This window comes from Loxodonta africana, chromosome 3, assembly GCF_030014295.1.
Source record: "Loxodonta africana isolate mLoxAfr1 chromosome 3, mLoxAfr1.hap2, whole genome shotgun sequence".
Lineage (NCBI taxonomy): Eukaryota > Metazoa > Chordata > Mammalia > Proboscidea > Elephantidae > Loxodonta > Loxodonta africana.
The window spans coordinates 62437265-62463801 of record NC_087344.1 but is presented as its reverse complement, the minus strand read 5'-3'; the positions used below and the strand labels follow the sequence as shown (position 1 = coordinate 62463801).

The 26537-nt window shown below is 46.4% G+C and overlaps 1 protein-coding gene across 2 annotated transcripts in view; it reads right to left on the bottom strand.

Moving 5' to 3' along the window:
• Positions 1-26537, bottom strand: part of WDTC1 (WD and tetratricopeptide repeats 1) — a 70918-nt gene that overhangs the window by 3505 nt on the left and 40876 nt on the right. For both annotated transcript variants that reach the window (XM_010595120.3, XM_010595119.3), the window contains 11 exons: positions 17190-17236; positions 16649-16760; positions 13671-13858; positions 10667-10849; positions 9751-9845; positions 9225-9340; positions 7556-7631; positions 6844-6952; positions 5885-6058; positions 2404-2639; positions 763-937 (listed from right to left, as the gene is read on the bottom strand). In XM_010595120.3, coding sequence (XP_010593422.1) covers positions 763-937; positions 2404-2639; positions 5885-6058; positions 6844-6952; positions 7556-7631; positions 9225-9340; positions 9751-9845; positions 10667-10849; positions 13671-13858; positions 16649-16760; positions 17190-17236 — 1511 coding nt within the window. The remainder of the gene's footprint in view (positions 1-762; positions 938-2403; positions 2640-5884; positions 6059-6843; positions 6953-7555; positions 7632-9224; positions 9341-9750; positions 9846-10666; positions 10850-13670; positions 13859-16648; positions 16761-17189; positions 17237-26537) is intronic.

Genomic DNA, 26537 nt, shown 5'->3' with positions numbered 1-26537 from the left:
ACAGGGAAGTCTGGAGCCACTCAGGCCCCCATACTCTGGGGTCTTCACTTGACTGAGAACTCCAAAGCACACGATAATCCTCTCCACACTGCAGAGCCCCATTCACTATTCCCTTAAACCCAGGGTCAGGGGCCACCTGGGTCCCTCCAAGATACTCTCCCCCGCCAAAGTACACCATAACCTTGCTGGGTGCCAGGAGCAGGTCTTCCATCTCTTAGGCCTCTGGGAACACCTCATCTAAGCATTCCCTGAGAAGGCCTAGTCTTCCTGGATCCAGACCTCCAAATCCTACTGTACATCTGTCCCACATGCACCGTGACATTTCAAGAGGCCCTTGATTCATGTTCATGTGTCTCATTCACCCAAAGAAAGTCCAAACGTCTACAAAGGAGAGTGGAGGGTGACAGTATCCGAGACACTGAGGGCTTGTGACTTATACCCCTGGCAGAGGCAGGTTCCAAGCATCCAGATAAACCAAGCTCTGGCAAAGGGAGACAGACGGAGGAGGCAGCAAGCACTGTGCTGGATGCTTTACTTTCATTATCTCATTAGTCCTCATTACAGCCCCACAAATGGGTATGGCTAATGGCATTTTACAGGTGAAGAAGCTGAGGCTGACAGAGGTGAAACCATTTGCTTAGGGGCACAGAGGCACAGCTGGGATCTGAGAGTTTTCTAAAAGCACTATACCCCCACACCACACCCTCCAACCTCCTGCTGCCGACTGGGCTGTGCCCCTCCCTCCCTTCCAGGGCCTCATACCTGCCAAAGAAATTGGCCTCCTTGATGTCCGTGGTGGTGTTGCAGTGGCCACAGTAGCGGAACTGATAGTCGTAGCTTCGCTCCCGCAGCACCATTTCATCCTCTGAGATGGAGTCCTTGCGGCTTGTGCTGCGGAGGCGGACCGGGCCACCACCACCAGCTCCCTTCTTCTCTTCTAGAGGCAGAGATCAAGGAAAAGTGAAAGTCCTGTCCCTTGCCCACCCCACCCCCTAACTTCTTCCTGCCCACGTACTCTACTCCTACCCTGGAAAACTAGGAAAAGGGTGTGGGGAAGAAGCATCTTTGGATCTGGCCCCTGAGGATGTTCGGGGGAGCCCTCTAATGCCAGGCGGGCTTTGCTCAGGTTCCTGGGTAAAGGCCCCAGGGCTCCAGGGATGTGTAGGCTCAAGCTGTTTCTGTGGAGGTCAGAGCAGGGAGGGAAGGGTGAGGGACTGGCAGACACAGCCTTGAATGAATGATTTTTTCTAAAAAGAATCATAACTCTTATGGCAGTAAGATCTAAGCCCTTACTTTCTGGAAGACAAGTTGTCATGGATCCCAACTGAAGTACTGACGGTTAAGTGACTTGGGTAAAAACCACACCGCCTTTCTCAGCTCCTTAAAAGTGCCTGCTACTTCCTGCTTCAGGGCCTTTGCACATGCTGGGAACCTCTGGTTCCACTGCTGGGAACTCTACCTCCTACAGCCACACTTTGTACCTAGTTAGCTCTTCGTCCTCATCCTTCAGACCTCAACTTAAATGTCTCTGCCATCAACCCTTCCCCCATATACCTATACTGTCTTAAATCCCCACAGCACTCGTCACACTGTTTTTCCTCCACCTCTCAGGTCCTTCACTAGGCTATAAATTCCATGAACACAGAAATCATGGCTGACTTGTTCACAGCTGTATTCCCAGGGCCCAGCACAGTGCCTGGCATATGGTGAGTACTTGATAACTATTCATTAAACAAACGAATCAATCATGTGGTTAGCAAATTGCAAAGGGGAGAGGTGAGGATCACGTCTGCCATAAGCCACACTACAACTACCCAGCTCTCTGCAACACTACAGAGGTGAGCTGGGGTGAGAGGGGCTTCATATGCTCTTTCTGCAGGTAAGGCAGTGGGTTCAGGGAGGCTGTGCTTTTCTCGAGGTCACACAGCTACCACATGGCAGAACTGAGGCTCTGTGCCCCATGACTGAGGCACTTCTACCACCCTGTGCAGTGCCACTTATGCAAACTAGAACAAGCTTGGTGACCAGCTGCTGCCCCTTACTCAGATGGCCAAGTGAGGGGCCAAGGTTCTGTCGATGCGCAGGTGCAAATGCTCAACTGACACCCACTGTGGCCTGTTTGGGCTCAGCTTCCTCCTATCCTGAGTACCTATCACTATAGCAGGTACTTTAAACATGTTATTGCTAATCCTCAATAGGAACTCTGAATGGGAGGTGCTATCATTCCTCTTTTCAGATGAGGAAAGTAAGTCTTGAAGAGACCAAGTGACTGTCCCAAGAGCACATGGTTTCTGAGTCAGCATCTGAACCTAGGTTTCTCCATTCCCAGAACCATGTTCTCTCCAGAACGTCCGGCAGCACTTCAAATAGAGTGGCAGCAACCCCTCCTCATTGCCCACTCACCACCATCATTTTTGGAGAAGAGGGCAGCCGTGATGTCGCGGCCCAGTGCATCACAAGCACTGCTGTGGGCCTGCTCCGGGAACTTCCCTTTGAAGTCGTCCAGGCACTCCAGGGCCTCAGCCACATACTTGAGCTCAAAGAGGCAGCGGGCCAGGCGGAAATGTGCCTTCAGATGGCACGGGTTTAGGGAGATGGCCTTGAGGCAGTCCCTCAGAGCGTCGTAGTGGTCACCATCCCTAGGAAGGCAGGAGAGCGTGGTTTGGTGTGGAGCCACATGGCAAGCAAGGGGTCCCCACTCAGTCTCCTCTTTTGCCTGTGGTCACCTCAGCCCACCTCTGACAGATCTCAGGGTAAGGGAACTTGGGGATGCAGAGAATCCTGGCTCAGCCCTGGAGTCCTTCCCCAGGAACTACAGAGTGTTAAGGAGGCAAGCCAGGACACTTTAGGGTTTAAACCCGTTGCTGTTGAGTCTATTCTGACTCATAGTGACCCTATAAGAAAGCATAGAACTGCCCCATAGAGTTTCCAAGGAGTGCCTGGTGGATTTGAACTGCTGACCTTTTGGTTAGCAGTCATAGCAGTTAACCACCAGGGTTTCCACTTTAGGGTTTGGGGGCTGGCAAAAACCGGTGTTGGAATGCCCTCTGCTGGGCACAGAGTGCAACTGTGCACTCACTCGCCCCAAGCACACGCAGCTCTGCAGCAGAAGGCCTGGCATCTTGCCCACCTCAGGCTCCCCAAGCCCGCCTTCTCTCTTCCTCCATCCACCTCATCAAATCCCCCCGGCTGGCCTTCAAAGCCATGTCCAAGGCAGGGGGCCCTCATGGACAGTTCTGTGGCCTGGGGAAACCAGAAGTGCCAGGCTGGGGACTCAGGGTCTGACCAGCAGGCAGCAAGCCCTCAGCCAGACCCCCGTCTGTCCTGGCTGACTGATCCACAGCAGCTGTGGCCTCTACCTCCCGGGGCTGGAGCCTGACGTCTGGTAGAGTCGGCTCTCTCGAAGCTGATGGCAAGAGGGGATGTGAAGGCCAGGAGCTCTACTTACTTCTCAACCTCTGGAAGCATGGATGAAGGGAAGGGGGAGTGTTTGTTTTTTTGTGGGGGGTGGGGGGAGTGGGGAGGAGGTCAAAGAAGAAGCCCCTCTTCTCCCACCCTGTGCCAGAATATAGGATACACATTCCCCCAGCACCCCTAGACCGGCCCCTGCCTCTCTTCTGGAGAGCCAGGCAGCTTACAGGAGCCACTTTGGAAACTGATTTCCCTTTGGAAACTCATTTTTTTTGTTTGTTTATTCCTGATGGTTTGGGGGTGGGCCTAAGACCTAACTGTGCCAAGGAGCACTCCCTAGAGCCAATGGTCCTTTCACCAAGGGCACAGGTCACAAGGCCCCTGCATAGCAGGAGTGACATGGCAAAGTTCCTCCTGACCTTCCTTTCCTACAGCATCAGCCCTTGGAGCAGCCATGCTGATACCACGAACAGACAGCTTGGACAGTGTGGGGGCAGGTGGGGCAGAGTGGCTTCAATGGTGTGGGCTGCGTCAGAATGAGTGGCTGTGACGAAGAAGCAGGCGCTGCTTGGAAACCCAATTACTGCTCGCAAGGTGCCCCTCACAGCTCCCGGGGACAGGGAGTCGAGCGGAGACCAGCCAGGAGCCAGGGGTGACAGCTCCCGCTGCGTCCAGGAACAGATGGCAGCCCTGGGGAGGCTGGCCTGGGACAGGATGTGACATTCTAGGGGTCGCTGGCAGGCATGCGGGGATGGTGAGAGAGCAGGCTGGCCCCAGGGCTCACCCATCCTAGACTCGCTGCCAGATCAATCTCCCTGAAAGGACAGGCCTCATCCCAGCCCTCTCCTGTTCAACTCTTCGGTAGCTGCCCGTCATCCGCTGAATCGAGGCCAAACGCCATCGCTCGGCATTCCAAGCCCTTCCCAGGCAGGCCCCGGGCTACCTCACAGACTCATCTCCTGCCAGTCCCTTCCTGAACCCTCTGCTCCAGCCAAATGGATCTGTTGTTCTGCAAACAAGCTCTTCAGTCAGTCCCCCACCCCCATGCCTTTGTTCATACGGTTTCATATCCCTGGAATGTCCCTCCCCCCACAGTCCTCTCCCATCTCGTCTCCTTGTCTAAGCCTGCCCACACTTAAAGCCCATTCAGACACTACATCTTCTTGATGCTTTGCTGATCCCCAGCTAAAGCGACCCAACTTTTCTTAACGCCCACAGCACTCTACCTGAACCACTCACAAGATATACTGCTTCCTGCCTCTTTTATCCTGATTTCTGTCCGTGTCTTTATCCCCTGTCTGCAGGCTGGGTGCTCTGGAGCATAGAAACCCAGAGTGACAGAACTTTGTGTCCCTAGCACATAGCAGGAGTTCAGAGAACACGCACACATGAATTGGGAAATCGTCAGCTTCTCTCAGCAACGATGCAGGAGTGAAGCTGAGCTTGCAGGCTAGAGCCTAGATGAGGATCACACCATTCTAGCCAACTGTTGGGACAGAGAGGCGAAACACTTAAGACGGCCCCAAAGCAGTCATCTCCTGGGTTTGGCTGCACCTGAGCCCTTGGCAAGCTTCTGATGCCTGGGCTAAGGCCTGCAGGGGTAGCATCTTCCCAAACCCCCACCCACTATCCCTGCTGACTTGAGTGGGTTTCTTAAAGCTTCCCTCTTTGGCCTGCCTGGTTGCAGCCAGACGATGGCACACCAGCTGTCCTGTCTGTCTGGGCAGAGCGGACGGATGCCAGACGGAGCAGAAATGGCTGTGGGCCCAGCTCTATCCATCTCTAGTCCTGGCCCTGCCTGGGGGATGGGGGTCTGCCTGCCTGCCTGCCTGCCTGCTGGTGCTGCAGGCAGAAGGGCTGGGGCCCTGATACCCTTCAAAGATGAGGGTCTCTTCAGGATATGAACCCATTCCTTTACCACCAGCCACCACACCCCAGCATGACCCACAGCCAGCTTCAGACCTCGAGGATCTTGTTTGTGCTTGGTCCAAAGTGTCTAAGAGCATGAGAAAGCAAGCCCCAGGGACAAGGAGCTGCAGGATCATTTCAGGTAGATACCAGCTGAATTTCAAACTCCTCATTTCCACCTCGTGAAATTCCGCTACTCCTTCAATGACCAATTTAAGGCCCAATTCTACTACAGCTGGAATTACCAAACATTCACTCAACTCCTACTTCCCAATGGCCTCAGGACCATGTTGGGGCTACTTGTGAACACGTCTCTGTTTCATTTAACTGTGAGCTTCCTCGGTACTTGACACTTTCTGACTAATGGGTTAGGTACCTACCCGCTTCAGCCTGGAGGCAGGAAGGAGGGGCCTGGGCGGGCCCAAGAAACCCTAAGTGGCAGCAGAGTGTTACTGCTACCCTCCCTGGATGCCTCAGCAACTTCAGCTCTATCAGCCCACTGCCTTTTGGTCCAGTAGCTTCAACCCCGTCCTGGGCCTAGGCCTGCTCTGCAGAGTCCACTCACCACTTGCGTTTCATGTAGGCAGCAGCTCGGTTCCCGTAGAGCATGGCGTTGTGAGGGGCCTTCTGCACAGCCTTGCTGTAAAGCTGAATTGCCTGGGTCCACTGCTGGCAAGCAAAAGCCTCATTGGCTTGCTGTTTCACACGCTCCAGATATGGAGGCAGCTCTACCTGGGGGCTGTGGAGGAAGCAGAGCCAAGTTAGGGCAGCTAAGGAAGGTTAGGGTAGCCTGAGCAAGTCTGGAGCCTCTGCCTGAGGGCCATCCAGGTTTTCTTGGCTCTTGGGATCTACACTGCCCTCTAAAAGAGGGGACCACTGCTGTCCCTGGCTTAGGTTACTGTGATAAGTAATAGACATAATTCTAGGTACTCTGGCCAATGGGGCCGGAGAAAAAACAGAGGGGCAGAAATAAAACTGCCTTGGACAAGTTTAAGGCAATTCTTAATCAAACTCCTGGGCATGACAGTAGCTGATACCACCTGTCCCAGCCACCTGCCTCCATGCTGAGCTGAACCTTATGATCACCAACTTTCTCCTATGGGTCTTTCTAGAGAATTCTCTGTTTCTTTCAAGTGCTAGAGAATTTGAGCACTCTGAATCATTCCTATATCCAAAGCCCAGCACAGGGCCTGGCAAGAATATGTGTATGGGATGGAAAATAATACAATGGGGAGGGGGCATCTGTGTGAAACCCCTTTTGGAGAGTGTTCAGAGCTCAGGGGCAGCTAGCCCCTGGGCCCTGACCCTAGCTACTGGTGCCAAGGGACCAGAGCTTCAGTCTGAGAACGACTGGGGTCCTGCCAGGCAGAAGCACATTGGGAGTACTAGTCACTTTCTAGAAGCCTCTCCACTCCCCACCCCCTGGGAGGCGTGCCTAGACAGGGGCTTACAGGACATGCCCCTCTCTCCAATCCATACGGTGTAATTGGAGCCAGGAGGCTGCACAAGTCAGGCTGGCCTCACCTGATATGTCCTCTATTTTCCGGAAGCCGGAAGCCATTGCTGTGAAGGTGCAGGCCATTGGACACACCATTGGATACACCGTTGGTAGACATTTTGCCATTCTGGACTTCTGGCAGAGGGTGAGGAGAAAGGAACAGCAACAGCTCATGAGGAGTCCACACATCCCCCTCGGCAGCCCTCCTGCTTCCATCACAGGGTGTTGGTTCCACTGTAGGGCTATTCTCTATGGGTAAGATCCATTCCCAGAAAGCAGGTTCTGACAATAAGGCGATGGCATAAAGAGAAGCCTGTGCGCCCTCTGCTGGCTGGCAAGGGACACAGCTTCTACTTGTCATTATCCTTAGCTGGGGGTGGGGGGGTGAGGGGGTGCCTAAAATAACTATAGGTCCTAGGAAGAAGTCAGGGAGGAGACTGAGCTGGGCAGAGAAGGGGAAGGGCAACTGCTTCAGGCCCTCAAGAGTAAGCCATGGAAAGAACCTGTCTTTTCAGAGGGAAATGAAAATGGTTGTGATGCAAACCCCTTTGACAGATCTCACTGGCCTGTTATTATCTTCCTTCTTACTGTACAGACAGCGTTGTTTCCGAGAATCTATCCTTTTTTTTAAGATCACAGTCAGAGTTCAGGGTAAGGGGCAGGCTTCTCAGCAGAGGTGGTACACATCCAGGCTCCCCAACCTCACATCAACAAAGATACCCTAAGCCCCAAACTTACCCCCTGACGAGTGGCATTTTCTAGGCAAGAGGAAGGTGTATGGCCGCTGCTTATACGTCAGGTCAAACAAATAGACCTAGAGTTGAGGGGTCAGGAAAAAAGACGGAGGCTGTGAGATAAGAATGTGGTTGGACCACTAGCACAGCTTTGGCGGCTCTTAAGAGCCAGAGTCTTAGAACACAGCAAGTATTGAGCATGGAACCAGGGGCTTCTGGGCCACCAAGGCAGGACAGGAGGGGTTTCCAGGGAGCAAACCTCAGGCAGGAAAACCTTTCCAGCTTCTGGGTATCTGATCTGCCCAAATCCTTGCTTGAAATACCGTCATTAACTAGAATCGCATGTTTAAGTTGGAAAGGTCCTCAGAGGTCACAAAACCAAATGCCTCATTTTACAGATGGGAAAACTGATGCCTCAGAGGGGGAGTGACTTGCCCAAGGTAACACTCCTCATCACTTCTCTCAGTAAATATGTATTATTTATCATGAATTAACATTTATTGAACACTTACTTTGTCCCAAGAGCTGTTAAGTGCTTTATGCAACTTATTTCATCCCAGAAACCACCCCATAGAAAGGCACATTATCTTCACCCACTTTTATAGATAAAGAGTTTAAGTAATTTATCCAGAGTCATAGAAGCAGCATGTGGCACAACCAGGACCCAAACTCAGGTCTGTGTGATACCAGATCCTGGCTCCTGACCACTGTGCTAGGCTGCCTCTCCTCTGATCCCTGTGCTGCCTTCAGACCAGTGGATAGCTCGGCTCGGTGAAGCTGGAACTCTATTCTGAACTCAGGCTCTTATCTATTCTCCAGCCCATTTCTTTCATATATTACACCTTTGTAATGTCACCAACTGTTTCACTTGCCTGGCAGCCTGGGGTAGACCATAGTTCACATTTGTCCCCCTTGTTCAGTCCCAGAGTAAGTGCTCAGTAAGTGTGTGTAAAGTAAACGACTAAATATCCTGACTGAAAGGACACCAGCAGAAGGTTTAGCAACCTCCATTATCCAAGAGCACTTCCCAGAGCTGGTCCTAAACCACAGCCTGGCTACAGGCTTTGAGCCCCAGGGATTCCCTCCTAGGTTCTCTCTCAGCCCTGGGCAATGTCCAGACACAGGAGCTGAAACTCAGATGGTCGGGACTCTCCTGTCCACAGGAAGATGCAGGCGCTTTTATATCAACTCTCCTACGCCTTCTAACTTGGGAGACCTGTACCTGCGTATCTATCACTGTCAGGGGTGTAAAACAAGATTAAAGTCTGCTTTGTTCCGCTTTATTCATAACCACCACTATCAAGTGCTACCATTTAATAAGCACCGAACATATGCCAGGCACTGTATGCTGGGTATGTCACAGACATTTTTTCTCTGATGGTAATACCATTTTAGAGATAAGGAAACTGAGGCTCAGAAAAATAAAGAGACTTGCTCAAAGTCATAGTGCAGAGCTAATAAACAGTAAGCCAGCATTAAAAAAAACAAGACCAGGCCAGGGCAGCTCTCTGGGAATCCCAATAATGCAATGTCACTCCCACATTTCACAGTAATGTGAATGTACAAACCGTTGCTTCTTGTCTACCTCATGGCAGTGGAGGTGGGGTGCATAGCCCTGGGTGCTAGATACAGGTTGGTGGTGAGCCAGAGCCACCCCTGGCAGCCATACCTACCTGCTCCCCTCCCATGTTGACCAGCAGCTCTGTGCCATTGGGGCTGAAGGTCACGTAGGTGGCGACCAGCACTCTCAGACGGTTGTTGTAGTCAGGCAGCTTCACTGGCAGGTGACCTGCAAGGAGCAAGCAGCCCGTCCACCCTACTGTGAGAATCCCAGTCCCCACCAAGGGGCAGAGGGCTGTATGAAGTCAGCTTTATTGATGATGATAGCGATAATCTTGATCACAATAGCAGCTACAAATACTGAGCCCTTATATATGCCCTGGGCCAATTGCTTTACATGTTTTATCTCATTTAGTCATTACAACCCCATTTTACAGAAAAGAAACTAAGGCTTAGCAAAGTTAAGTAATTTGCCAAAGGTCACATAGTTGGTCAATGGCAGAGCCATGATTAAAACTCAGGTCTGTCTGATTGTTTAACCCTTGCTCTTGACCACCATGCTGTGCTGCCTCCCTGAACTGCCCCAGAATGAGTCAAGGATGTAGCCAAGAGTTTGGGGCCAGAGTGGGTGAGCCCTACCTGCTACGTAATACTGGGCTGCACCATCCGGAAGGGGCTTCTGCCGGTCACAGAAGGTGTGCACACCTGCTGAAGGGCTCTGCTTCATGCTCTTTCTGATAGAAAGGTAAACCATATAGGTTACAAACCCTGGCACGACCCCTAGCTAAATAAGACCACACTCCCCAGAGGAAAACCTAAGTTTGTACCCCTGGGAGATAAAGGAGGTACCTTCCTTCTTTACGTGAACAAAGGTCCACTAACTAGACAGCTGTGGACACATACATCACAGTGCTTTACAGAGTAGCTCCTGTAACCTGTCTTGGTCCTCAGGACCACCCTATTATCCCCATTTTACAGATGAGAAAGCTGAGGCTCAATGCCCCCTCCAAGTCATATAGTGTATGAGAGCAGCTGCTGTCCCTCAAAACGCACAAACAAAAGGAAAGCAGGCCAGACATTCCTGCTTCTGTCCCAAGAGTCCATTAAAAGCCCAGGCTGGAGGAGCTGCTCAGTTCTGGGACTTCTGTGGGGATTCTGAGTATGTTCTACTTTTGCTAAAAAAAAAAAAAAAGAATAGAATTAAATATGTGAAAAAACTACATGTGTAACTCTGTACAAACACTCTTAGCACTCACAGCAAAAGGACTAGCTGGATATTTTATACACAGTGATTTCTTTAGGTGATACAATTACACGTAATTTCTTTATTACATTTTTCATACTTTCCAAATCAGAGATTAAATTTTTTTTCTAGTCACGAAATAAAAAATAAATAAAATAAAAAAAAGAAGAGGGCGTGGCAGTGAGGCAAAGGGGCGGCAGACCTCAGTGGCTCACCTCCATGAGTCACTGTCCTGGCCTGGCCCCAGCCCAGTCTCAAGGTGGGAGGCTGCCGCGCGGGAGGCTGCCACACGGGAGGCTGAGCTATTCATACCTGTGGTTATGGATCATGCGAATGTCGTACAGCCTCACGAAGGGCCCACTGGCCCCTACTGCCAGGCAGTTGTTGTCCTGGGGGTTGACGGTGAGACATTTGGCCTCCACAAGCTGGCCACAGTATTCTGTCAGGTCAATAAGCACCTCCGAGTGTTTGCTGTTTTCCCGAAGGTCATACTGGCTGTGAGAGAGGACAGAGTTAAGGAAATTGGTCCTTGGGTAGAAGACAGGGGAGAAGCCAAGGCCTTGTCAAGCAATGGAGGGAGGGGCTTTGGACCTGTTTGTAAGCCCTAAGAAGGTAAAATTCACTCCTATTTCTTGAGTGCGCATTATGTGCCAGAACTGTTTACCTGTTGCCGTTGTGTCAATTCTGACTCATAGCAACCCTACAGGACAGAGTCGAATTGCTCCACAGGGTTTGGAAGGAACAGCTGGTGGATTCGAACTGCTGACACTTTGGTTAGCAACCAAGCTCGTTAACCACTGTGCCACCAGGGCAGGAACTGTATATGGCTTCTCATACATTGTTTTGTCCTCACATAATCCCTTATGGTAGATACTAAACAGATGTCAGTATTATCGCTACTGGTACTACTACTACTATTGATTACCATTTCACTTGGTGAAAACTTGCTTTGTGTCCATTACTGTCCCTGTTTCACATATTATCACCGAATTCAATGGCACACCATCCTTAGGTGCCATCAGAACATCAAGAGTCAAAAAAGTTAAATAACCTGCCCAGGAAGACATAGCTAGTGAGGGCAGAGCTGGGATAGATTCCTGAGACTGCATTTTTAGCCACTCTGCTCTGCTGCTTCCTAATCTAGTTTACGACACAAAGGAAGTATGGAGGTGACAGAAAAGAGAATGTGGAGATCACCCAACAGCACCTAGAAACTCACAGCACCGAGGGAAGCCCAACCATACCTGCTCTCTGACAAGACACAGGCCCATCCAGGTGGTAAAGGTATCGCCACAAAGTCTGACCAGCAGCAGAAGCGGCAAACTGTGAGTCCTGCCACTTTTTTGCTGCCAATACACAGGTACATTCAGAAACGGGGGAAGGCCATCACTCATGCACTCACCCACCTCTTGCCTAGACTTCTGTGATAATCTCTTCTTAAAAAATTTTATTGCGGTGAAATATACATAACAAAACATTTGCCATTTCCACCATTTTAACAATTCAGTGACATTAACTGCTTTCACCACGTTGTGCAACCGTCACCATGATCCGTTTCCAAATTATTTCATCACCCTCAACCAAAACTCTGTACCCCTACTCTGCAATAATCTCTTCACTGTTCACCTTGTCTTTCTCAGTCATCCTCACCAGATTGCTCTTCCTAAAATATTAAAACACTACTCTTTTGCTCAAAAAATTGTAGAGATCCCTCACTACTTTTAGCATGAGGTCCAAACTCCTCAGTCTGGTTTTCAAGGCCTGGTTTCACACATCTCTCCAACCTTATTCCCCAGGTTTCCAAACCTGGGTAATTACAACTACACAGCTTCTTATCCTGTGTATGCCACATTTATCCCTGCCTTCATGAAGTCTGGAGCCCAGGTGGCACAGTGGTGAAGAGCTACGGCTGCTAACCAAAACGTTGGCAGTTCGAATCCACCAGCCACTCCTTGGCAACCCCATGAGGCAATTCTACTCTGTCCTATAGGGTCACTACGAGTCAGAATTGACTTGACGGCAACGGGTTTGGTTTCATTTTGGTTTTACGAACTCTGCTTAATCCAATGAGTCTTCTCTGCTTTCCCTGGCCATCCAAATCCTGACTATTCTGGAAGGCCCACTTTAGGGCCGTCACATTCCACTAGGGTACCTTCCCTGACTGTGCCTAAGTGGTTAGGATCCTACCCAATTCCCTGGATGCTCAGCTTCTACTAGCTGGTCTCGGCACAGTGTGGTCAGTCAAGGTCAACAAGTACAACATACGGTCTGGCCTATCACTGGCCAAGTGCTTTCTGTCTTCTAAGTATTATACTAAGGTTTTACATGTACTATCTCAATTTTAACACTCAAGCCAACGAGGGAGATATTATGATTATTCCCATTTTACAGGTAAAAAAACTGAGATTCTGTGGTTAAGAAACTTTCCCCAGTCAAACACTAAGTGACAAAAGCAAGGACCTGACCCCAGGTTTGTCTGACTCCAGTGCCCTGCTTCTCACTACTGTGTTGTATTTTATAGATAACTTAGATACTTCCCCTATTTCATAATAGGGAAGAGTGTACGAAGTCCTGTGGGACACAAGGGAGGCAATTATAGCAGTTTGGGGAGATAAAGAACAACTTCTAAGGTCACATCTGAAGGTAAACAGAGGCAAAGACGACAGCCCACCTTACCATTTCCAGCTGGCTCTCCCTCTCCCAGGTATATGCCCACTGACCAACTGTATTAAGTGCCTCTATATGCCAGGCACTGTGCTGGGCTCTAAGGATACAAGCAAGAACTAGACAGACATGGAGATGTTCTAAGGGAGTTTACTATCCAGTGGGCAATCAGATAAAAAAGCAAATAAAATAACTATGGATGGTGGTTAGAGTTACAGAGGATATGATTAGTGTGCTGAGACAAAGAATAATGTTGGGTCTGCTTTAAATGGGGTGATCAGAGAAGGTGATTCTGAAGAGATGACTCTCATACTGATATCCTTAGGGTGAAAAAGAGTCAGACATGGGAAGGGCTTGGGGCAGAAAATTACAGGCAGAGGAACAGCAAGTGCGAAAGCCTAGAGGAGGCATTTGAGGTGGTGAGATGGCCAGTGGGCCTGGCTGTAGGGCAGAAGAGAGTAAGAGGGGGAAGGTGAGGGTGGGGTAAGTGTATATTCCCAGCTGAGCTTGTATACAGACAACTGGCCTAGGCAGACAAATGAGACTGGAACTCTGCTGACAGGAAGGAGCCACACCTATAGAAGGAAGTAGTATGGGCAGGTGGGATGGGGCAGCAGGGAACACCGGGCCCACTTGATGCCTTGGCTCTTACCGGATAAGCCCATCCTCAGCGGCACTCCAAAATGTGTTGGGCCACATTGGGGCCGTGGCAATGCGTTTCACCCGGTTTGTGTGGTCTCCAAACATGTGAATCGTCTCCTTTACTGTCAGGTCATGGACATGCACCTTGGAGTCAGCTGCCCCCGTGATCAAGATGCGGTCCCCAGCGTGAGGCAGGAACTGTTCCAGAGATATTAGAGAAGAGATTGGGGGGCAGTAAAGGTAGGGCAGAGCCCCGGTGGTGCAGTGGTTAAGAGCTCGGCTGCTAACCAAAAGGTCAGCAGTTCAAATCCACCAGCCACTCCTTGGAAACCCTATGAGGCAATTCTACTTTGTCCTATAGGGTCACTATGATTTGGAGCTGCCTAGACAGCAATGAGTTTGGTTTTATTTTTAAGGGTAGGGCTGGCCAAGTCAGGAGACTAGCCTGGATATCAGCACCCCCTTTCCCTCTCCATGTCAGATAAGAATATAGGCTCATGTAAGACAATTCGCTAAAAATTCTCTGGACCCTGAACAGTAACCTATAGGCCCAGTGGTCAAAATCAGAGCTTTGCCAGAATGGTCTTGACCTATGCCAAGTTGGACTACCTGAGAAACCCTTTTTCTCTGATTCTTCCTCAAGTAAGAACTGAATGAAGGGTAATCATAGCTGTCACCATTTAGTAAGCATTCACCATGGCTAGACACCAGGGCTGGGTACTTCATCATCTTGATTGTTATACCAATTACCAGTTGCCGTCAATTAAGCTCCAACTCATGGCGACCCCATGTGTGTCAGAGTAAAACTGTGCTCCGTAGAGTTTTCAATGGATAATTTGTTGGTGGTAGATCTGCAGGACTTTCTTCTAAGGCACCTCTGGGTGAACTCAAACCTCCAACTTTTTGGTCAGCAGCTGAGCATGTTAACCATTTGCACCACTCAGGGACTCCTGATACTTAAAACAACCTCATTAAAAACTGAGATTCAGCATTAAGATTCATCAAGGCTGTGTTCAAACCCAAGTCTTTTGGACTGTCATATGCCATGCTGCCTCGCAATGACTATTTAATCATCTGGGGATTAAGTCATAAATTGATCTTAAAAGGAAAAGGACTTTCAGTGTTTTAAGGGAATAAGTGTTTTAAAATGGTTCATATGTTTCTGGAAAACAATCTGGCAGTACATAACAAAGATAAAACTATTTCTATCTTTTGACTTAAAACTCCCACTGCTGAGACTTGTGTCTCAAGGGATAAAATCCAAAAAGAAAAAAGGGACTGGTTAGGAATGCTCAGAGCAGTGCACTGTACACTAGTAAATACTGGAAACAGCCCAAATGTCGGACCTTGAGCAAGGAGAGTTCCTCTCAGTCCACCAGGCTCAGTGGTGGTGGTAGGGCATTATTCTGCATTTAAGCAGCTGACGTCCCATTTGACTTTAAATGTTCGTGCAAGACCAACAATTACTCTTTCCACATATGCTTGTCTAATGGCTCATCAGGAAAAGGGTTGGATAGAATTTAATCATTTTCAGGAATAACCAATAGTCCTATCTGGAAACAGCATATACTGCAGGCACAGCAGAGATAAACAGGTGAGCCACATAGTTGCCACCAGGGGGAGCCTGTGGGTTAAATACATTTGTAGTGCTGTTCTACTGGCTGGAGAGAGATTTCTCCGTATTTTTTTGCAGTAGAGGAGGCCGACAGTCTGTGAATATAACTGCCTCGCCCAAAGTCTTACCATTAGGGAGTATCTAGACCATCGCTAAATGGTGCTCTCTGAACTCAACGTTTTGTGCTGTATTATGCCAAACTGATGACTTAGGTCCTTCCCCAGATCTGACTGTTACAGTCTCAAACTGGGCCTAAAACCTTTTAGGGGCAGAAAGAAGTCTCTGTTGGCCATGAAAGAGGTGAATCAGCATTGTTCTGTTCCTAAAAGGGGACACCTTGTCTTAAGACAAGTTGCAACTGCAGAAATTCTTCTAGGACTGGTCCCTGGAATAGGAGGTGAGAACCTGAGCTTGGGAAAGAGGCAGGGTTTAGGGAAATGAGTAGGTTTTGAGCTCTCTAATCTACCCTCTTGTTCAGGTATCTTGTAGCTCCTCCTGATACTAATTAGGAAAATATTTATTAGATTAATGAGTTTTTCCAAAGGACAGCCTCATTCTCACACACACATCCATTATCAAAATCTCAGAGCTTGAAAGATCCTTAAAGGTCATTTCCTTCAACCTTCCACCTGGTAGATGAAGTTCCCCAGTGGGTGGAACACCTCAGTGCTAGGACCTAGAGGGCCGATTCCACCTTTTTCGAATAACTCTAAGCATTACACAATGCTTTCCTACATCAGGCCTACATTTGCTTCTGTGGACCTAGAGCTACTAGTCTTAGTTCTGTTCTCTGGAACCATAATGGACAAGTCTCATATCACTTCCATCTAATAGGGCTTCAAAGGTCTGAAGATATTTGCTAAGTCTCCTTCCCACCTTTCCTCAGCTCAACTTCCCTCCACCAATAAACCAGCAGACCCGTTTCCTACAGAAAGGTAAAATAGTTAAAAGCACCTGTGCCACGTGCTTTTTTAATCTCAATGGACTGTAATATCAATCTTGTAGAGTGCTACTTCCTTTTTACAAATGAGAAAACAGGCTCAGAGAGGTAGGTGATTTGCCCAGTTCACACAGCTTCCAAGAGGCACATAACAGAGTCAAATCCAAGTCTGCTGTTATCAAAATTCATGCTCAAAACCATAACAACTCCTACCACCACCACCCACATAAATATAAATTCATTTAGAGGTGGCTTCTTGGCTTTGAGGAAACCTAGCACGGAAAACAGATGGGGTTTCAGGAATCACCATCAAATGCTCAGATCCAAAGAGTGTCTGGGACTCCAGGGGGTACATGGGACACACATACACAAACACGACCATGCTCACAGCACGGTCACCCCTTTCATTTGCTCTGTGGCTCATCTTCCTCACCTTGACAGAGAAGATGTTTGCAGTGTGTCCCGTGTGCATGGAGAGCAGCTTCTTGTGGTGCAGCGGGTCCCACACAATCGTGTGCTGGTCGTCAGAACCAGAAGCCAACAAGCTGTAAGCAGATGAGGAGTTCTGGCTTCTCCTCAAGTTCCCCGGCCCCTTCCCCCACTGGTTACTGATAAAAGAGTCAGGCCACAAAGACCTCGAAGGGCAGCAGATGTCACAGAATTTAAGGTTATCTTGTAAACATTAGTTGATTCTTTTCTATTTTGTCCTGGGAATTTCCCAATATTTCTTAAACACAATGGCTTGTCAAAAAAGCAAGGTATGGATAGTCATCCAACCTCCCATCCATCTGGGATTAATTGCTTAACTATGTGTTGAAATTATGGGCTAATCTTAGGAGCACAGGAGAGCAGGGGTCTCTATTCATTTGGGTCCATTCTTTTCTTCAGATGTACTAAGAGGAATGAAAATCCTCTTTTCCCAGCCTCCTCGCTCCCTTCTCCAGCACTCTCGAGGTGTTCTAGCTCATACTTACTCTCCTTTCTCATTCCATTCCAGACAGTTCACACATCCTGAGTGGCCCTGGAGGAGCAAATGGAAGGGACAAGAAAAGAGGTGGTTAAAGCTTTCCCTGGAGAACTCAACATCGAGATGCGGGACTGAATAGCTAAACCAGCCTTTCTATTTCAGTCTTTCCCAGGTGCATATGAGTGACCAGAATTGAATTAAAGTGCCTTGCATCTTCCAATATATAAAGTACTTTCATATTCATGATCTCACTTGATACTGAGCACCTCTGAGCCACACAGGGCAGGTTTCTTTGACTCCATTTTGAAGAAAAGTAAACTGAAGCTCAGACAATAGCAAGTAATGAAAGTAAGGTACCACTAGAGGGCACATCCCCTCAGCCACAGATAAGTTGCCCAGGGGAGCATCTGACCCAAGGGCCACCAATTCACTGGAAGGTTGTCCTATATTTATTTATACGTCTAATGAGCACCCACTGCATGCCAGGCACTATTGGGATGCTGGGGTACAGTAGTACACAAAGCAAAGTCATCATCTGGGGCTTACTTCAAGTAGGTAGAGCCTGGTACAGTAAGTAAGGTAATTGGGCCAGAGTCTTGATCTTGGGGATCTAAATTGAGAAACGATTTAGCAGCAGATGCTGAAGTCAAAAGCATGCACAAAGAGAAATCAGGAAGGCTCACGGCAAAGCTAGAGTTAGAAAGAAACAGAATAAGCAGAAGGTATGAAGGGGCAGAAAGGAGTCTTGCTTGGTTGAAGGAAGGAAAAAGTCCCTAGGCATTTCTACATACTGTTCTTTCTCACTTCTCATCCTCCCTCATTCCTAACAGCATTTTGGTTTTCATTTAATTATTTCCCTGCCCCAAAGCAGACCATGTGTTTCAGGAAGGGAGAACCCACTGTCCCTGCCACAGTGATAGGTTCAGGCCTAGGCCAAATAGAATGTGGCATTCCCTTGGTCACAGGGATAGGTTCAAAAATGAGCCTGTGACCCCAATCAGATGCAAGGGGAATGGTTGCTGAGAGCTTCTGGAAAAGGAGTGTCATTATTCTTAGCAGAGAACCTATGGAAGAGATGTTTTTCTTCCTCTGGATGCTGGGTGTGCAAATGTGACACCTAGAACTGCTGCACACGTTTTGCCACCATGAGAGGAGCCACCCTGAGGGTGAAACTAACACACAGAGGACAGCCCAGCTGAAGGAGTCACGGAAAAATGGACACAGAGTGAGCAGAGTAACTAACCTTGAGGCCTGCCCCATTCCTGGATGTCTAGTTAAGTGAGTCAGTCAGTTCATTATTGCTTAAGGAACTTGAGTTGGGCTGTTGCTGGCAGCCTAAAGCATCTTAACTGATAAACTCCAACTCATTCTTCAGGTCTCAGCTTACAGACACTTCCTCCAGGATGCCTTCCCTGTCCTGCGTGTTTGGGAGGGAGGTGCACGCTTCCTATGGGCTACCACTGTCATACTGTATTATGGCTGTATTGACCTGGCTGCTTTCTTCCATAATAATAGGCCCTGAGAAAGTAGGCTTATGTATTTTGTTTATTGCATCCCCAAGGCCAGGTACAGTGCCTGGTATGTATCTGCTGCCTGAATGAACAAATGAGTCCAGTGGGGCTAGTGGAAGAATTGAGATGTGAACAAATCTAATTGCTCTGTCTAGTCAGAAAAGGTGTTCCCTCTGTCTTGTCCTTCCCTCTTACCCTTTATCCTGTAAAGATTCTCATCTGGATTAAAATTCATTTATTTTCCGGTTCTCCACTTCCATATATTACTGACACACTCACTCTGTTCAAACTTGCCAGATTACTTGCTAACCTGAGGTCTTTCACTTTTCCACGGTACTTGGTTGAAACCCCACAAATGGCTCTAGGTCAAAATCTTTTCTTCCTGCGTCAGAATCTTTTCTGTCCTCAGCTCTCTCATTTTCCCATCAGACTATAAATTACTTGTGCCTAAGGGTTGCATTTTCATCTTGGAATCTCCCGGAACGCTGAGGGCCTTGAATGGTTATCACTTATAGAAGGTTTAAGAAGAGCTACACACAGGGCTAAGCACTTGTGGTAGGCAGAATAATGCCCCCCCAAAGATGTCCATGCCCTAATCCTTGGGACCTGTGAATATGTACCCTTAGGTGGCAAAAGGGACTTTGCAGATGTGATTGAAGTTAAGGACCTTTAGATGGGGAGATTACCCTGGTTATCCATGTGGGCTCAATCTAATCACATGTATTTAAAATTGGGGAACCTTTCGCAGAGAACCAGAGAATGAAAGCATGAAAGAGACTTGACTGTTGTTGCTGGCTTTGGAGATGGAGGAAGGGGGCCATGAGCTAAGGAATATGCGGAGTCTCCAGAAGCTGAGAATGGCAAGGAAATGGATTCTCTCCTACAGCCTCCAGAAGACACACAGCCCTGCCAAAACTTTGACTTTGGCCTGGTGAACCCCCCCGTCAGATTTCTGATCTACAGAATTGTAAGATAACAACTTGGGTTGCTTTAAGCTACTAAATTTGTGATGGAAACTAATACAGCACTCCACATCCATTATCTCATTTAAGAGATAAGTATCACTCATTTCAGAGATAAAAAAAAACAATGTTTAGAGAGGTTGGCACAGTTAATAGTGACAGGACGCAGGATTTTAACTCAGAAACTCAGGCTCTTAAGTACTATCTGAGAACTGCATTAATGCTTCTTGAATGACTGTATTTGTCCACCATATTTGTCCTCAAATCAAGAAGTCAGGGACCACAGTGAACAAATACGATACTTACGATTCATTTTCTCACATGTTAAAAAGTAGCTAAGAGGCAGGTGAGTTGGAGAAAGTATAGAAAGGTCAGACTAGGTTCTACAAAATTACACACAAAGTAACTATTGACAGAAAAGACTAATAAAGGGATTTGCAAGTTAGAACATGTGCTTGGGAACCTATTTTACAAGGAACAGAGTGTTTAAGAGCAACTATTTTGGCTTTGATAAATAAGGCTGACTTGGGTACAGCAGAGGTACACAGTCTATAATTATGCTGAAGAATACAATGGAAGAAAATGTGCTTATGACATATGAGTTAAAAAGTGGGCAGTAAGGAAGGGGAGAAAAGCTCAGACTTCTATGGAACTGAGAGAAGGGACTATTGAGAGGTGGCTCCTAGAGAGGAATACACCTCCTGTGTGTCTCCCCGAAGTCTTGGAAATGTTTTCACTTAGGGTGAGCCTTGTAAACCAGGGAATTGGAGGAAACAGGAAGTGCACGGGAAAGAACCTGCAGTAAAAGCTCCAAATCTCACCGAAGTTCCAAATTAGAACCTAGTCCTCGGTTCCTACTTCATTTTATTAAATATTGATTATAATTACTGTTTATTATAAGTCCCTATAATTTACTAGACAGCATGGTGTATGGAAGGAGCAGACAGCAGGGAGAGGTATCTTATCACTGACATTGCTTAGAACTGTACATGACTTTCCGTTGGTTTAATTACTGCTTTTCAGTGCTTTACAGCCTGCAACACCGTCCTCACCTTGGTATGCCATTGCTAGGTAGAATGCTAGATATTTATATACATGATCTCATTATCGCTCCCTTTTACAGATAGGGCCAAAGCTCAGAGATTAATTAAATAACTTATCCAAGATCACACAAATTGTAAAGACCAGAGCTCAGATGGGAAGCCAGGTCAATATGACTCCAAAGTATTTCTTTGGCTGTGCTAGACTACCTCACATGCCTCCCTTACTCCCCACCCCCTTCAATATTAAAAAGAGATCTCATTGCTACAACTACCTTAGAGAACTGTTTGGCAGTTTCTTATAAGTCTACATGTACCCTATGGCTCAGCAATTCCATTCCTACTTATTTACTCAAGAGAAATGAACGCATTTGTCCATATAAGAATACTCATAAGATTCATATAAGAAATATTTATAGCCGCTTTATTTTAAAAGCCCCAAACTGGAAATAGAATAGTCATCAGCAGCAGAATGGATAAAAAAACTATACTGCATCCAGCCAATGGAATACTACTCAGCAATAAAAAGGAATGGACTACAGACACATGCAACAACATGTATGAAACTCAAAAATATTACTCTCAGCGAAAGAAGCCAGACACAAAATAATATATACTATATAATCCCATTTACACAACTACCAAATCAAACCTGTTGCTGTTGAGTCAATTTCAAATCACAGCGACCCTAGAGGACAGAGTAGCACTACCGCACAGGGTTTCCAAGGAGCAGCTGGTAGATTCAAACCGCCGACCTTCTGGTTAGCAGGCCAACTCTTAACCACTGTGCCACCAGGGCTCCTTACAAGAACAGGCAAAACTAATCTATGGAGATAGAAGCTGGAAATTGGTTGCTCTGGGGTATTTACCGGATTGGAGGATTGGCTGGAAAGGGGCACCATGGGAACTTTCTGGGGGTGATGGAAGTATTTTATATCTTGTTTTGGGTGGTAGTTACACAATTGTCAAAACTCATCTAACTCAATATTTGAGATGTGTAAATTTTATGTAAATTGTACCTCAATAAAGAAAGAAACAACATACAAAAATCAGTTGGATTCCTCTACACTAACAAAGAGAACTCCAAAAATGAAATCAGGAAAACAATGCCATTTAAAATAGCCCCCCAAAAGACAAAATGTTGTTGTTGTTAGGTGCCATCAAGTTGGTTCCGACTCAGAGCGACCCTATGTACAACAGAACAAAACACTGCCCCATCCTGCGCCATCCTCACAATCATTGTTGTGCTTAAGCCCATCGTAGCAGCTCCTGTGTCAATCAAGACAAAATACTTAGGAATAAATCTAACCAGGGACGTAAAAGACTTATACAAAGAAAACTACAAAACACTACTGCAAGAAACCAAGAGAGATCTACATAAATGGAAAAACATACCATGCTCATGGACAGGAAGACTTAGCAATGTGAAAATGTCAATACTACCCAAAGTGATCTGTAGATATAATGCAATCCTGATCCAAATTCCAACAACATTCTTTAAAGAAATGGAAAAACTAATCTCCAACTTTATATGGGAAGGAAAGAGGCCCCAGATAAATACAGCATTATTGAAGAAGAAGAACAAAGTAGGGGGACTCACACTTCCCAAACTCAGAACCTACAATACAACTACAGTAGTCAGGACAGCCTAGTACCGGCACAACGAAAGACATACAGACCAATGGAACAGAATTGAGAACCCTGAAGTAAATCCATTCACCTGTGGACAGCTGATCTTTGATAAAGGGTTGAAATTCATTACATGGGAAAGAGAAAGTCTCTGAAACAAATAGTGCTGGCAAAACTGGATATCCATTTGCAGAAAAATGAAACAGGATCTATACTTCACACCATACACAAAAAGTAACTCAAAATGGATCAAAGATCTAAATGTAAAAAATAAAACTATAAAGTTCATGGAAGAAAAAATAGGGACAAAGCTAGGGGCCCTAATTTATCAACATTAACTAATAGATTATCAAACATTAACTAAAATTACACAAACAGCAGAAGATAAACTAGACAACTGGTACCTCCTAAAAATTAAATACTTATGCTCATTAAAAGGCTTCTCCAAAAGAGTAAAAAGAGAACCTGCAGACTGGGATGAAAATTTTGGCAATATCCGACAAGGGTCTCATCTCTAAATTTATAGTACACTCCAACAACAAAAAGACAATGCAATTAAAAAATGGGCAGAGGACATGAATGGGCACTTCACCAAAGAAGACATTCAGGCAGCTTATGATCATTAGCCATTCCAAACCAAAAACCCAAACCCACTGCCATCGAGTCGATTCCGACTCATAGCGACCCCTTAGGACAGAGTAGAACTGCCCCATAGGGTTTCCAAGGAGCGCCTGGCAGATTTGAACTGCCAACCTCTTGGTTAGCAGCCATAGCACTTAACCACTACACCACCAGGGTTTCCCATTAGCCATTACAGAGATGCAAATCAAAACTACAATGAGATACCATCTCACCCTGGCCATAATGGCAATGATCAAAAAAAACCAGAAAACAACAAATGCTGGTGAGGCTGTGGGGACACTGGAACTCTTATACGCTGCTGGTACAAATGTAAAATGGTATGGTGCTTTCTTAAAAACGTAGAAATAGAAAAACCATTAAGACCCAGCAATTCCACTCCTAAGTATATATCCTAGAGAAATAAGAGCTGTGACATGAATAGACATATGCACACCCATGTTTGCTGCTGCATTATTCACAATAGCAAAGAGATGCAACAACTTAAGTGCCCATAACGGGTGAATGGATAAACAAATTGTGGTACATATACACAATGGAATACTGTGCAACAATAAAGAATAACTGATGAATCCGTGAAACTTCCACAACATGGATGAATCTGGGACATTACACTGACTGAAATAAGTCAATCACAAAAGGGTAAATATTGTATGAGACCACTATATAAAAAATCAAGAAAAGGTTTACACATAGAAAGAAATATTCTTTGATAGTTACCAGGGATGGGAGGAACAGGGAGCAAGAATCACTAATTAGATAGCAGACACGTGTTAATTTTGGTGAAGGGAAAGGCAATATGCAATATGTGGGAACTCAGTACAATGTGACTAAGGCAAAGGAAGACACTGATAGGTATGCAAAAATAAAGAGCTACTATGGTTTTATGGTAAATACTATAGCATATACAATACTGCAACAACAGTAATAACAAACAATAATTTACAAGTAGACATAGGTAGATATATATGCTAAAAATAGATGTGGGAGGTCATACAGGAGTACACTTGTGCCTGTATATAGGTATGGTTGTGAATATTTTTACATTCATATTTATATTTGTCGCATGTATATTCATATATATAATAGAGCACATAGGGGGCAGAGTTATGGAAACTTCTTAGACACCAAAGACCTCGAGGGACTGAGATATGGGGACTGAAGGATAAGGATCATAGTCTCGGGGGATATCTAGGTCAATTGGCATAACATAGTTCATAATGATAATGTTCTACATCCTACTGTGATGAGTATCATCTGGGGTCTTAAAAGCTTGCAAGTGGCCATCTAAGATACAACTATTGGTCTCCTCCTGTCTGGAACAAAAGAGCGTGAAGAAAACCAAAGACTCAAGGAAGCAATTAGTCCAAAGGACTAATAGCCCACATGAACCACAGCCTCCACTAGACTGAGACCAGAAGAACTAGATGGTGCCTGGCTACCACTACCTAATGCTCTGAACAGGAACATAATAGAAGGTCCCAGTTAGAATGGGAGAAAAATGTACAGCAAAATCCAAGTTGATAAAAAAGACCAGACTTATTGGTCTAACAGACCCAAGACTATAGCCCTAAGACACCCTTCTAATGAGGACCTGAAGCCATTTCTGGAATTCACCTTTCAGCCAAATAACAGACAGGGCTATAAAATAAACAACACACCCATGAGGAAGGTACTCCCTAGAACAATCAACTGTATGAGAACTCAAAGGGCAACATTTGCACAAAAGCAAAGATGAGAAGGCAGGAAGGGGCAGGGAAACTGGATGAATGGAAATGGAGAACCCAGGGTAGAAATGGGAAGAGTTGACACATTGTGGGGATTGCAACCAATGTCACGGAACAATTTGTGTATGAACTAATGAATGGGAAACTAATTTACTATGTAAACTTTTACCTAACCCAAACCAAACCAAACCCAGTGCTGTCGAGTCGATTCCGACCCATAGTGACCCTATAGGACAGAGTAGAACTGCCCCATAGAGTTTCCAAGGAGCACCTGGTGGATTCGAACTGCCATTCCTTTGGTTAGCAGCCGTAGCACTTAACCACTACGCCACCAGGGTTTCCACTTTCACCTAAAGCACAATAAAATGTTTTTAAAAAATTAATTTAAAGAAAAAAGAAAGAAAAAAGATCTTAATAATAGGACAGAGCAGAACTGCCCCATAGGGTTTCTAAGGCTGTAATCTTTTTTTTTTTTTTTTATGAAGACTGAGCTTCTTTTTTTTTTTTTAATTAATTTTTATTAAGCTTCAAGTGAACATTTACCATTCCAATCAGTCTGTCACATGTAGGTTTACATACATCTTACTCCCTTTTCCCACCTGCTCTCCCCCTATTGAGTCAGCCCTTTCAGTCTCTCGTTTCGTGCCAATTTTGCCATCTTCCCTCTCTCTCTATCTTCCCATCCCCCCTCCAGTCAAGAGTTGCCAACACACTCTCCAGTGTCCACCTGATTTAATTAGCTCACTCTTCATCAGCATCTCTCTCCCCTTCCCTGACCAGTCCTTTTCATGCCTGATGAGTTGTCTTCGGGGATGGTTCCTGTCCTGTGCCATCAGAAGTTCTGGGGAGCATTGTCTCTGGGATTCCTCTAGTCGCAGTCATACCATTAGGTATGGTCTTTTTATGAGAATTTGGGGTCTGTATCCCATTGGTCTCCTGCTCCCTCAGCAGTTGTCTGTTGTGCTCCCTAACAGGGCAGACATCGATTGTGGCCGGGCACCAACTAGTTCTTCTGGTCTCCGGATAATGTAGGTCTCTGGTTCATGTGGCCCTTTCTGTCTCTTGGGTTCTTAGTTGTCATGTGACCTTGGTGTTCTTTAAGGCTGTAATCTTTATGCGAGCAGACAGAAGCAGACTGCCACATCTTTTTCCTGTGGAGTGGCTGGGGGGTTCAAACAGCCAACCTTTTGGTTAACAGCCAAGCGCTTAACTACTGTACCACCAGGGCTCAGTAATAACAGTAGTAGCTAATGTATGTTGAGTACTATCTTACCATGTGCCAGGAACAATACTGTGCCCCTTACATATGCCTTTAATCAATTCTTTACAACTACCTTAAGGTGGAAACATTATTATTCCCATTTTTCAGATGACGAAGCTGAGGGCAAAAGGTTAATGCACCTAAGGTCCCATACTGAGTTACCAATGGAGCTAGAATATGGACCCATGTTCGACAGACTCCAGGGCCTGGCTCTTAACCATGATGTCACACTGCCTTTTTTTAGTCCATGCTGTCTCTTTTAAAAGTTAAACTTCTGCTATGTGCCAGCACTGTACTGAGCTCAGGGAGGCTCATCTCCTGTCCTCACAAAGTTGACAGCGATTTTGTGGCCTGCTTTTCACCTCTCTTCTCCAAACTTATAACATTAGTTTCCCCTCCCTGTGTTATTATGACCTCCTTATAAGCATCACTTCAAATGGCTACAGAATATTCCTCCAAGGGTTAAACCATATTTATTTACCCCTCCCTTCGTGTTGTACATTTACGTTAGTTCCAATTTGAATGAGTTAGTGTATTTAAAAAGTCCAGCAGGAAAGGAACACTTACAGGTGACTGGGCAGCCCAG